This window comes from Kogia breviceps, chromosome 2 (assembly GCF_026419965.1).
Source record: "Kogia breviceps isolate mKogBre1 chromosome 2, mKogBre1 haplotype 1, whole genome shotgun sequence".
Classification (NCBI taxonomy): domain Eukaryota; kingdom Metazoa; phylum Chordata; class Mammalia; order Artiodactyla; family Physeteridae; genus Kogia; species Kogia breviceps.
This window is the reverse complement of record NC_081311.1, coordinates 134,941,607-134,955,293: the sequence shown is the minus strand read 5'-3', so window position 1 is coordinate 134,955,293 and position 13,687 is coordinate 134,941,607. Positions and strand designations below refer to the sequence as shown.

Sequence of the window (13,687 nt, the reverse complement as noted above, 5' to 3'; positions counted from 1 at the left end):
TGAAACTCCACTTCTTGATGGGAGGAGTATCAAGAATTTGTAAACATGTTTTAAACCACCCATAGAGCCCTATTCACAAAAAGGAATTCACCACTGTCACATACACAAATATTTAATATATTGAAAAAATTTATAAAGTTATCACTGAAAGTAGAAATACAAAATTTATTAAAAATTCTTTTTACTTTACTTTCTACTTTTAAAAATCAAATATATTTCTTTGGTAGATTAAAAAAGGAAACTTTTACAAGCTCTAGAAATTTACACCGCAGGTGTTTGTGGTCAATATGGTGAAACTAATTGTTTTTAATCAATAAATCAATTTGGACAGAATTGATATCTTTGGAATATTTAGTCTACTTATCCATGAATTTGGTATTTCTCTCCATTTATTCAAGCCTTATTTAATGTCTTTTGATTGTTACAGTTTTCTCTGAAGAGTTTGTGTGTCTTTAGTTGAATTTATTCCTAAGTATTTGGTATTCTTTGACACTATTATAAATTAGCTTCTTTTTAAATTATTATATCTAGTTGTTTGTTGCTGCTGTAAAAATTAATATATTTTCAGGCAAATCTTATATCTATTAAGCTCCCTAAATTCTCTTATTGCTTCTAATATTTTCCTTTAAAGTCTGTTGAATTTTTCTTTTTAAACAATTTCATCATCCCAGAATGACAGCTTTATTTCTACATTTCCAATCCTCATACCTATAAATTCTTTTCCTCTTCTTATTGCTTTAGGCTACAGACTCCAACATCATGTAAACTAAGGGTCATTATCATGTGCATTTTTGTTTCATTTCTTAATTAAATGGAAATGCTTCCAAAATTTCCCCATTAATGAAGATATCTGCTATAGTTTATCAGTTTAAGGAAGTTGTCTTCTGTTTCTAATTTACAAAGAGGTTTTCTCCAATCATGAATTCAACATTATCAAATGTTTTATTCTATATCTAGTAAAACAATTACATAGTTTTCTCTTGGCATCTGTTAATGTGGGAAATTATAGTTTTTTGGGGGTTAACCTATCCTTTCAAACTTGGGGTATACTCAACTTGGTCATGATATTGTTAGCTTTTTCATACACTGTTAGCTTCAATCTACTATCATTTTATTCAGGATTTTGAATCTATATTTTTTAGTGAAAGGGCTATAATTTTCTTTCTTTTAATGCACTTGTATCAGGATTAAGATTACTAATTTTAAATATTTCAAAACTGTAAACTTTGCATGAAAAAAATACCAGAATTTTAGAAGAAAGACGCTGGAAGAAGATATGTACAAAATATGTAACTGACATACAGTTGGCCCCCCAAATATATAAATAACTCTTACAGATCAATAAGAAAAAGACTAACAATCAAATCAAATGGGCAAAGGGTTAAAAAAAATGAAATTAACAGAGGATAACCAAAATATTTAATTATATTCATTAAACATTTTAAAAAGATCCTCAACATCACTATAGATTAAGAAAATACAAATCTATACAATATTTATATACCATCTTAAAGCTCATCACAACGTCAAAACTTAAAAAGAAACTAAGTCCTGATGTTAACAGTGCAGAGCAGGAATTCCATCCCTGCTGGTGGAAATATAATTGGGGCAATCAATTTGTAGAGCAGTTTGGAAATATTTAGTGAAGTTGAAAATATGCATGAACTACTTCCTCATAACTCTACTTCTAGAGAAACTGTCATTTAATATGCTCCAGAAGAGTACAAAATTAGAAACAATCTTAATGTCTTTCTGTAGGAGGATGGCTAACTGAACAGTGACACAGATAAAATGAATATGCTGTATCTGCATGAATCTATATAATACTTCTTGAAAACAGTACACTGGGTAAACAACAATAATGCTAGGAGGAAAGTAGTGCAGTATGGGACCATCTTTGTAAATCTTGAAAATACTCAAATCATTGTTATATATCATTTATGGCTACAAATGAATCAATTAAAATATAAAGCATGAATACAAAAGATATACACAAACTTCATGAATTGGATGAGTCTAGCAACGTAGGGAAAGGAATTCGGAAGGGCAAAGGGGTTTCTGTTGTGACATTAAATGTTTATTTTCGCAATTTGAAGAAAATATGACAAAATATTAGTATTTGTTACTTTGATAGTGGAGAGTATATGAAGTTTATAGTTCTCTTTAGGTTTTTCTATGTTTTTTAAATGCTTCATAATTTTAAATAAATGTTTATGAAAAAAGAACCACTTGAATTATTTGAGAAGCAGATGTTGTGTTATATTACCGCTCTAACTATCCTTGAAACTGTTCTCTATGTATTCTGTCTCTTTGTGATTGAATATTCTCTGGGCCTGCTTCCTCACCTGTAATGTAAGAGGGGTGAACAGATGGTCATTTCAGATTCTTTGTAGCCCAGATACTCTAAGTGCCTTTCCTTCCCCATCCCGACACCCCATCCCGCCACCTTTTTAAGGTTCGTTACCTGACTTCCATCTTCCTTTCCTTTCTCCAAGTCTCCTTTTCTGAAAAGTCACCCGGAAACATTTGACCAAAGCATGCTCAGTCACCAAATTTGCTAAAACTCGAGAAAAGTTTTTTTTAACAGTTCTACATTTTCATTTAACAGTCCTACATTTTCATCTGTCAGCTCTGACAGAAATCGGTGTAGGGAGCAGGAGGAGGTAGCAATAGAAAAGATGCTCCATGGGAACAGGTGTGCTAATGCGTTCTCACCTGGACGTCAGACTCCAGCCAAGGAGCAGCTAATTTGATAATGGACTATAAGGCCAGCTTAACTCTGTACAATCTGAGCAAGTCAGCGTGGACGGAACATATTGTACTTTGCAGCTGTTCGTTGGGTGGCAGGCGAGGGGAGAGAGGCTGCAGCTTGAGGTTTAAAAAAAATAGGCGAGGTGCGGGGAGAGAGGGCTGCCCGAATCAGAAACACCCTGTAGCGTCTCCGCCTCAGGAGGAAGGCGTATTTGGCAACCTCCAAGGGAAATCGCCTCGGCCGCGGCGTCCAAGTGAGCTGGGGCGCCAGCCCGCGCAGCCCGCGCAGCCCGCGCAGCCCGCGCAGCTCGCGCAGCCCGCGCAGCCCGCGCAGCCCGGGGAGGTGGGCCCGAGGGCGCCCGCGAAGCCTCTCAACCCAACTCGCCTGCCGCGCGCTGACCCCGGGCGCGGAGGGCGCGGAGGAGGCTGTTCCGGCGAGTCGAGTACCCGCGCCCGCGAACCTTCCACCTGCAGAGGGCCCGGGTGCAGCCATGGGCTGCCAGGGGCAACGGCCCGTCATCCCGCCACAGGTAACGAGACTGGGGCTGGTTCTGAAGCCAGGTCATTGCAAGTTTCGTTCACCCTGCAACAGCATTTAGCTACCTTCACCCGGCGTCTTGATGTAGCACCACAGAAGGTTCTCCAGGAGAAAAAAGAAATTTTGCCTTGATCTTTTTTTTTTTTTCATAGCGGGCACTGTTCAATATAACCCCTTTAATTTCACAAAAATCACATCCTTTGCTCCCTAAGAGATCCTAAAGTACTAGGATTTCATGCAGAAGTCCACGAACTTGGCGCAGCTGTAATCAGGACATTTTAGGATGGAGTTTGTTCACAAGCTGTTTGAATTACTAGATATTGTTGTTGCTCTATTATTATCCTCATTTTCTTATTGTTATTGGCATTACTTATTATTACTAATATCCTGTTAGTCTCCTAAATTGCATATTTGTCTTACAATTTTCTGAATTTTTGAGCTAGGTAAATATTTTTTTAATTGCACTTTTATATACTAAAATAGAGCCATCTAGATGACAGAGAAACCCTCGTTTCTGAACATAAGCACAAAGGGAAAACTTGTCGTCAGTCTGCTGCTGTTTTTAATGTTGTCAACTCGATTATAGGATCTGGTATAATAGGTAAGTTTTTTAAAAAAATTTTCAGTGAAAAGGCCAAATTTAAGTTGCTAGTATTCATAGGTTAATTTTAAAGGAAAAAATCTTAAATGATAAAATTGGTAATTGTTTTTTCATAAAAGCCTTCCTTTTTTTCCAATGTAACAATGTGCACACATCAGTCTCTCTCATACTAAAAATGGGGTGGTGGTTCACACTCTTTCCACATTTGAGAGCATCCTCCATGTGTGATAGATTAAGGTGGAGCTGCAGATGGGAGATTGCTGAATTGTTTTTTCATAGGCTGCATGGTCAAGTGATAATGTTACCTAATTTACTTTTTTCTCTGTTCCTGGAGTGGCCAACCGATACTTGAATTACCTTTATATAACCTTCTAGAGGTGTAGAACCTCCAGATACTTGCAAATACTGGAGATACAAAAGTTTAACGTGAAAACATAACAATCGTGAAGAATCAAATCCACGTAATATTTGCTTACCCATTTATAGAGTGTTAAATTTTAAAGTACAAGCTTATTATGATATATCAATGATAAATATAATTTAATCAATAAATAGAAATGGTTTTTTAAATGATTTTTTAAAACAAAGGAGCCAAATAATCAGAATTGAAAGAAATGAGCCTCTCATATTTTCCCAATTTGAAGCAAAGGAAAAGTTCTGAAAAAATTAAGTGCGTTGCATTATAATAATAAAGGCAGTTATTTTTTCAGCGCTTTTGTTATTTGAAACATCCAATTTAAGAAAAAGCACGGACAAAGCAAAATCCTGCAAATACTCATTGAGAATATTACTTTTTCCTGTAAAGTTATGACATTTTAGTCTCAGTCATCTGGACCGAATTACTTTTCTTAACTTTCACAAGTTGATGTATTTCTTGATTTTACTTTCCATATACAGACAAATTTTTTTTTTTTCAAATGGTAAATAAACTGTAGGAACCTGAGACAAAGTAGCAGCAAGTAGGTGCAAAGACTTTTTTGAAATTCAGCCTCCATGTACCATAGAGGTGTAGGCCAAATTCCAGAGTTAATTCCTGATATGAACACTTTAAGCTGATTCATGTCAACTTAAAAAGTACTTCTTAATTAGGCTCAGCAGATTTTTGAAAGGGGAAAGTTTTCAGAGAATAAATATTCTGGGTGGAATTATTTTAAATACATTTTATTTTAAATGTTTCATTGTCCATAATCTAAAATTGCCCATTTCCAAAAAAGATTCATAAGAAATAACATTACATACTCCTTTCAGCTTTATAAAAAATACTTCTGCCTTCTCATTTTCCTCTCCTTTTCCTACAGAGTTGCCCATTTTGACCCCAGGGTTGGTCTTTCCTCATATCTCATAACCCTTTTATACTCTTATTATCATCTCTGCTTTCCCAGCCAGCACATAAGGAGAGCTCCGGGTCATTACTCTCCATACATTCTAGGTCATATGTCCCCCTCACCCTGAAGGGAACATTATTTGTGTGAAATGTCATCTGTTTTTCATTTGATGCTTTCTTATTCTTATTTTTCCACCTCATAAACTTGCTCACTTGACATGCCCTTAACTTACAACATTTTATTCTGAAATAGGTGTTAATATGCTAACATTTAATTTTAGTATTCATATACACTGTTTACAATTATGTCATATAAATATGTCAATTTACTTAGCCTATTATATATAGAAATTGGGGGAAAACTTCCGTGTTTCCATATGTTTTATTAATGTGATGGGTGGGACATTTTATGTTTTTTCCAGGATTGCCTTATTCAATGAAGCAAGCTGGCTTTCCTCTGGGAATATTGCTTTTATTCTGGGTTTCATATGTTACAGGTAAAATGCTATGTAATTGCTTATTCCTGCAACTTAGATTGTGCAATGACTGTTTTACACACACACACACACACACACGCCCTGTAATTGAATTTCCTAATTAAAAAGTGCATCAAAGAATCCTAAAGAATTTAAACATTTGTGTCTGAGGAGATTTACTTTCCTTGCTAATCCTCTGAACAGATTAGAAAAGCATTATATATTACCAAGCCTAAATCCTTTTCATGTGCCCTTTCACTTTATGCCAAACGTGGTAGATAGAGGAGTCACTTTAAAGACTGATTAAGGCCAAGACCGTACTCTGAAAATGCAGACATCAGGGATTCCTTTCCCACAAAAACCTCGGGCAGGTGCACACAGATGAACAACCTTTTTGAGCTCTGTTTGTACAGGTGGCACCAAGAGCCTCGGTGCTCAACCAGCAGGGACCACCACCTCAGCCCGCCTGCCCAGCCTCCTGCCTGCCACTTTCTTCAAGGGCAGCAGTGAGGTGCTTCTGTATCACTTCTTCTGTTCTGCTTCCCGCTTTCCGTGTAACATGTTCATTCACACCCATTCCCCCATCTAAGTGCAGGATTTACAACTCCTGATCATCTTCTCTTCCTGTTGTTCTCACCCCTGCCCTGTTGTCCCCCCAGTTCACCTCAAGGCAAACACAAGGTCTTTCCTCTACCTTACTATCACTGTGAAAGAGGCAGCAATCACAAACAGACACCCACTGCAGTGGTTGCTGCTATGTGTGATCACCTAGATGTCCTTTACCAGGTAATACAAAACACCTCAGCTGTCCCCTGCTCCAGAGTGGCGACCTGGGCCTTAACAGTATCACCTTCCTGTGAGGTTATGAACCCCAGCCACCATTTCCCCAAAGACTGACTAACAGAAACCCCAAAGCTGTCCTCCTTGCCTCCGGGAGGGACCAATGTGCGGCGCAGTTGGAGGTCCAGGGCACCACCACTGCAGGGCTTGGGCTGCAGCAGCTCTCCACCCCCCCCCCCCGAGATCGAGTCCTCCTGAGCTGTTCCCCTGCCCTATCTTTTCACTCCCCTTCCCCTAAGAGCACTCCCTCAAATCTCTTGCCCAAGAATCTCTGTCTCAGCTCTACTTCTAGAGACTCTGACTGAACTGCCATCCCTCATAAAATCTCAGGCTTCCAAAACCAGCCTGTAAGTCAGCTGTTTTTCCTCAGGCTGAGGAAGAAAGTAAAGCATGCAGCAGATACCAAAGTCAGAGCTGCACAGGCCCTCAACTCCCTTCGTCCCTGCTTTCTTCTCACCACCCACCACTCCCTAAACCTAAGATGCTTTTAGCTTCTACAGCTCTTAGTTTGTAGCTTAAGACCCATAATTTAGTAATGTGGAATCTGTGACTTTGTGCTTATTCAGAGTTGCTGGTGTTTAAAAAGTGTATTTTATTTATGAGCACGTTTATCACACTAAAAATCCCTATTCAAGGATTTACCCTTGTCGTTTTTAATTTCCTGTTTTCCAGTCAATCAGTACTGACAAATAATTAATTTCCTCCCAGGCATAATAACCATGGCTTGTTTAAGTGCATTATGAACATGTACACACATTGTAAACCAGTAGACAGAAAGCATTTAAAAATATATATCACCTATGCATTCAATCAATAATTGAGGAGAATGAATAGTTTCTTAAAGCCAAGTCACGTTATACATACATAGATCATAATGTGAATAACTCTCTCAACTGATGCTATACGTAAACCTACAGCAATGTCTGTGAGCAGTCCTTTGCAAAGTCATATGTTGCAACTAATCAGCAGAAATTAGTTACTCAGTAATTTGGCTGCATGATGAAAATCCTTAAATAATTTTGATAAATTAAGGATGACCACACAGACACAAAACATAATAATAGACTGTGATTCATTTTGTTCCTTAATTAGGTTTTCAAGAGCAAAATCTACAAGTAGGGTTATAATATTGAATTGTTCTTTAAATTGACACTGTAATTATATAGTTGTTTGTCTCTACAATTATTCTTTTGTCTTTTTAAGATCTTTGTCTTTTTAATGAGTTATGTCCAGTTCAACAAGTAGTGTTACTAAGTTCTGTTTTCATGTTTGTGAAATGGTGGAGAGCAAGAAAGAATTGTAAATATTTACAACAAATGATTTTATTTTAATTTACTTTAAGGTTCTCATATTTGTTGATTAGAGTAAAATAATTTTTATTGTCTAAGTATACATAATGATGTAAAAGAAAATTTTCCTGTTAAATAATGTATACTCATTCATGGATTATCTAAAATTTGCATACAGTACATTTAAAGGGAGATCAAAATGTTATAGTTATATTTGAGATTCCTAAAACTTTTGAGAGCTTTATCTATAGCCCGTATAGCATTTGTCATTGACTAAATTCTTAGCAAATTGTTACTTTTAAGCAGTACATTTTGAACTGTTGTACAATTCAACAGTCTCATCCCAAGCATACAGTTCTTCACCAAAACTTTACAACATCTGTGAAATTGGTTACCCCTGTTACTACAGTCCTCACTGATTGTCTTCCTTGGCCAATAAGTTGCTATTTAGTTTTCCTGCCTTTAGCATCTGTCTTTTGCTTTCTGATCCGTCCTCCATATTACTGCAAAAGTTATCTTTATGAAACCTCAGCCTGATCTGATATTCTCCCAGTTAAGACGTTCCAAGACTCTATAATAACAGAAAAAAATTTATTGCATTTAAATTCTTTCTTGGTTCGGCCACAGTCTGCATTTCTGGTCTTATCTCCCACTAATATGACCTCTCTTTCACCCCGTCAATGACACTGCCCTGTGTGAGACTTATGTTTTAGCCATTCTGGACTATTGCATTACCCACATATAGAATATACCTTCACACTGACTTCCCATGGATAGTCCCCCTGCTTGACTTTTTTTTTTTTCTTCTCTACCTGGTGAAATCCTGTTTATCCTTCAAGGCACTACTCAACTCTTTTGTGAAGCTTTTTCTAGTTTTAAACAAAGGATGTAGGATGAATTAGTATGTCATTAGTGCTTGCAGAATATTTTAAAATATATTTATTAAGTCATTTATCACATTACATTTGAATCAGATATAGAGACACCTAGCAATCCTGCTTTATTGATCACTGATTCATTCAACAGATATTTACTGACACTGCTGCCATTATAACAGTGATAGCAATGATAGCTATAGCAATTGTAGCATTATTCCTGCCCACATGAAGCTCACAATGTAGTATGTTAGGCAGAAAATAAAACACATAATTATAATACTTCATGAAAAACACCATAATACAAATATGTGCATGACAATAGGGATTCTGGCATTTAACCCAGCCTTAAAGAAGCAGACATGTTTTGGGGAGGAAAAGACAGCTTCACTGACTGTTTATGAAAAAATGTGAGTGAGCAAAGAAAATGGAAGGGTACTCTAAGCAGATGGTAATGTGGAAATGTAAAAGAGAACTATGTAAGTGATTCAGCCTGGCTAAAGTATAGGGTTGATATCGGTAAGTGGAAAGAGATGAAGTTAGAGAGGTTTGCAGAGACATTTATGAAGGCTCCCATGTAATGATAATCATTACCATTTCCTGAAGACTGGCTAGATGCTAAGCATAATGCAGCCACTATACTTAATCCTTCTGACTCCATAAAGTAGGTATTCATGTACTACTTTTTATGGAGGAGGAAATTGAGACTTCAGTAGGTTAACATGATTTGCCCAAGGTCTGCAGTTACTGCCAACAGAGTTGAGATTTTGGTTAAATGCATGGATTCTGGGGCTAGACTACCAGGGTCTGAGTCCTGTCTCTCCTTTACTCTGTGAAATTTAGCAATTTACTTAAGCTTCTGTGCCTCACTTTTCTCATCTATCAAATGGAGTATCATAATGGCACCTACTTAGGGCTGTTGTGTGATTAAACACGTTAATATACATAAAGCATTTAGAAAAAGGTCTGGCAGACAGAAAGTGTTGTGAACTATTTGCTAGTGTTTTTGTGGTTGTTATCATCGTTACCATCATTATCATCAGACTCCAAATACAATGTTTTTCCACCACAACACACAGCCTATCAAAGGTAACTAAAAATAGCATGAGTTCTCATTCATTTAGCCTCCATAGCATGCCAGGCATTGTGGTAGGCATTTAAACATCATCCTCATAGACTCTTCAAGGTTGGGGTATTGCCTTACTTTACAGATGCAACTCAGAGTCCTTCATCCAAGGTCCCACAGCTAATAAACAGTTTTCTTCTGAAAAAAAAACAGAAAAAGTGTTGTTTTTTATCCAAAGGCATCAAAAGATTCCCCTGGAGGATTTTAAGCAGCAAACATGGTCAGATTTATGCTGTGGTCAGATTCATCTGGTAGAGGGGGGGATGTCAAGAAAGTCTTAGTAGGGAGGGGATGGTGGATGAGAGAACTAATAGGAGTTTTTGCAGTAATCCAAGCAAGAAATGATAAAGGCCTAAGCCCTAAAATAAAACAGGTTAGAGACTAGAAGTGAGGAGATATAGTTGAATAATTCATGATGCAGTAGTTAATGGACTTAATGACCAAAGGAAAATAGAAGGTGATGGATAATGAGAAGTCTAGTGTGATTCTCAAGTTTCTCTTGGTATTATTCACAGTTTGGAGAAATATGAATGCAGAAGCACGTTCCAGAACAAATATATAAATTATAATTTGGACATCTAAAATCAAGAGGCCTATGAGGTCTTCAAGGTAAAATATTTATTAGACAGCTAGATGTAGAAATCTGGAGTTTTGGAAGAATCTGGGCTGGAGGTACAAATTTGGGAGTTACTAACATCTTTATGAAAATTGAAAGCATGACCATGAATAGGATCACATTAGGACATCTTGAAGAGTGAGGGAAAAGTCCAAGAATCCAGGGTTTGAAGAGAGTTAAAGAAACGTGAAAAACTAAATGGCCCAAAAGGTAGGGGGAAATCCAAGAGAAAGTGATGTCAGAAAGGCCAATGGAGGATGGCTGAGAAACAAGGGAAAGGGAAACAGGGAGAAAATGCTACTGAAAAAGCAAATATGATTAATATTTAGGAGGTATCAATAGGATTTATCAACTTGGAGCTCATTGATGAACTTGTTAAAAGAAGTTTCAATGAACTGGGGGTGGGGAATCAAGGTGGAAACAACATTGCAATGATTTGTATTTTCTTCTTTGTATTCTAGTATGTTTCCAAATAACTTGATAAAAAATTCACCTGTGATGGAAGCATGAGCAAGAAAAAAGAAAAAGCAAGAACCACCCCCTCTGTGTAGCTGTGTACCCAATACAACTGCAGTGTCATTCACTAGGTGTTCAAAAAACATTGGGTTAAATGAAAGAGACTTTTAATTATATATTTTCTGTATATTTGTGTCTTCAATTTCAACACTAAAAGTGGAACTTGGGAATTCTCTGGCGTTCCAGTGGTTAGGACTCCGAGCTTTTACTTCCAAGGGCATGGTTCAATCCCTGGTCAGGATCCCACAAGCCACGCGATGTGGCAAAATAAATTAATAAACAAAGAGAAAATTGGCCATCTAGGTTTTTTTTTTTTAAGTGGAACTTAAATCTCTAAAATATAAATTTCAAAAAAAAATTCTTAGAGTGCTCTCTTAACTATAATAATAATATAGTAAAATAAACCATAATAACTATAAAGTTACTAGTTGTACTTTGTTATAAAACAAATGATCTGATTCTCCTAAATCTATTTTTTATTCTGAATGCTTCCAGCACGTTTTATTCTCGGTCTTCACACGTTGAACGCCTATGAGATATTGGATTACCTACCTTCTGTTGCTTGGACAATTGAGCCACATCCTGTTAATAGTCATCACACTGGTTAGGTTAAGAAAGTAAAATGGAAAATTGAAGCTTTAACTCTAGTCTGCATACCCTCATCTGTCCAGTTCATTGCTTGGTTATATGAAGTCTATTTGCATCTCGAATGAAAAATATATAACTGGAAACAGTACAGTTTCATGAAAGCTAAAGTTTTATGAAAAGAAAGTAACACTTGCCATGCGAATTCACTGTAGCATTAAACTCTTCTTTAAAGTTCTTTTTTTCTTTAACTCAAAACACTAAAAAAAAAAATTTGTATTAAATGTAATCTGACATTTGTTTAATGGTTATTTTTGCCACAGACTTTTCCCTTGTTTTATTGATAAAAGGAGGGGCCCTCTCTGGGACAGACACTTACCAGTCTTTGGTCAATAAAGCTTTTGGCTTTCCAGGATATCTCCTACTCTCTGTTCTACAATTTTTGTATCCTTTCATAGGTAAGAATGAATGTGAAATTGAATATTGTAAGTATTTTCATAAACGGCCATTTCTGAATAAAATAGTTTTAATAGTCATTAAAGAATACTAGTAGTTGAAATATTTTCCACATTAAGTGTTTATCTTTAGCCATTTTTCCCTTGTTTTCTGTTCCTTTTGGTCAGTTTTCCAAGTATTTTATTGAAATAAAGTGAGCGTGATTCTGAGTTAATGCTTGTGATTCCCTAGTTTGATGAAAAATAGAATGATAGATTTCTTCTAAGGCTAAAATTTTTTTGAAAACCCAAGAATTTGTGGAAGTCATGTCCAAGGCCAACATGCTATTTAAAGTTTGCACCCAGCACTTCTTAAATAAGCAAAATGTTAGTGTTCATCAATGGCCAAATAGACTTCAGTTTCAAAATTAGTAATACAGAAGCTATTGTTCAAATAGTTTCTCATGTCTCTACAGAAAGCTAGGAATATATTTCTCCAAAATCTTACTTTTTCAAATGAGGTGATATTTTGGAGCCTTGACAGTTTTCTATTATTGTTCCTCACTTTGAGCAAAATGTGTGTTCCTAAAGAGTATTTGGAAACTGAACTTCAATAACAAAACAAATTACGTTTTAAATGACTACCAAAACTCACTATTATTTAAAGATGTTTTGGAAAGAATCAATTTGTAAAATGAAAATCTTTTTATAATACAAACTGTTATTCTCCCACAAATCTGCTGTCTAGTTATTTTTAAAGTTGTACATATTTGTAATCACAATATATATTTGAAAGTAGACTATGCCAGTATTTGGGAAGTGATAACTGATTACTTTCAAAATATTCAAGATGAAATATGTGATGGCTTGTTGGTGACTATATTGTTTTAATTATGTGTTTAGCTATGATAAGTTACAACATAATAACTGGAGATACTTTGAGCAAAGTTTTCCAAAGAATTCCTGGAGGTAAGTCAGTATATTTATTTTATATAGTTTTTAATAGTTAATGTGATTCATAATAATTTAAAAATAAAATATTTGCAAGTGGAGGAATTGGATGACTTCAAATATCCAATAATATCCATGATCCAATCTGACCCTAAAGTATTAATCTCCTTTTATATATAGTTTAGTTCTAATTTAGCTGTTTAAAAATTATTATTTATATAATTAAAATACATTATATTTAAAATATCTTATGTATCACTAACTCTCTGTAGTATCATTTTTTCAGTACTGTTTATACTACATCATTTCTTAAATAAGCAAGCTAATCTTTGCCCCCATTATTTGTATTAAGGTATAATTTAATATGGTAAAATTAACCCTTTTTAATGTATAGTCCTATGAGTTTTAACACATGCATATAGTCATATAACCACAGCCACAATCAAAATACAGAACCATTCCATTATCCCCCTAGATTTTCCTCATTCCCCTTTGTAGTCAAACTTTCTCTCATCTCCAGCCTTAAGGAACCACTGATCTGATTTCTCTTCCTACTTTTGCTTTTCCCAGAATGTCAAATAAATGGCATCTTACAGGAGCTAGCCTTTTGGGTCTGGCCTCTTTCACTTAGTATAGTGCATTTGAGATTCTCCATGTTTTGGGGTTTATTAGTTACGTTTTCTTTTTTTTTAATTGCTGAGGATTATTTCATTATATGGATATAAACATTTTATCTATCATCCAGTTGAGGGACATTCGGGTCGT

General features: G+C 35.8%; 1 protein-coding gene across 2 annotated transcripts in view; it reads left to right on the top strand.

The window, feature by feature from the left end:
* The first annotated feature begins 3,069 nt into the window (after positions 1 to 3,069).
* The window catches only part of SLC38A11 (solute carrier family 38 member 11), a 51,128-nt gene continuing 40,510 nt past the window's right edge, over positions 3,070 to 13,687 (top strand). Inside the window, exons 1-5 of one of the 2 annotated variants that reach the window (XM_059052351.2) lie at positions 3,092 to 3,281; positions 3,773 to 3,890; positions 5,637 to 5,711; positions 11,861 to 11,995; positions 12,875 to 12,940. In XM_059052351.2, the coding sequence (XP_058908334.2) occupies positions 3,243 to 3,281; positions 3,773 to 3,890; positions 5,637 to 5,711; positions 11,861 to 11,995; positions 12,875 to 12,940 (433 nt within the window). In that variant the 5' untranslated portion in view covers positions 3,092 to 3,242. Of the gene's footprint in view, positions 3,282 to 3,772; positions 3,891 to 5,636; positions 5,712 to 11,860; positions 11,996 to 12,874; positions 12,941 to 13,687 lie in introns of both variants that reach the window. The other variant, XM_067027522.1, reaches the window with a different exon arrangement.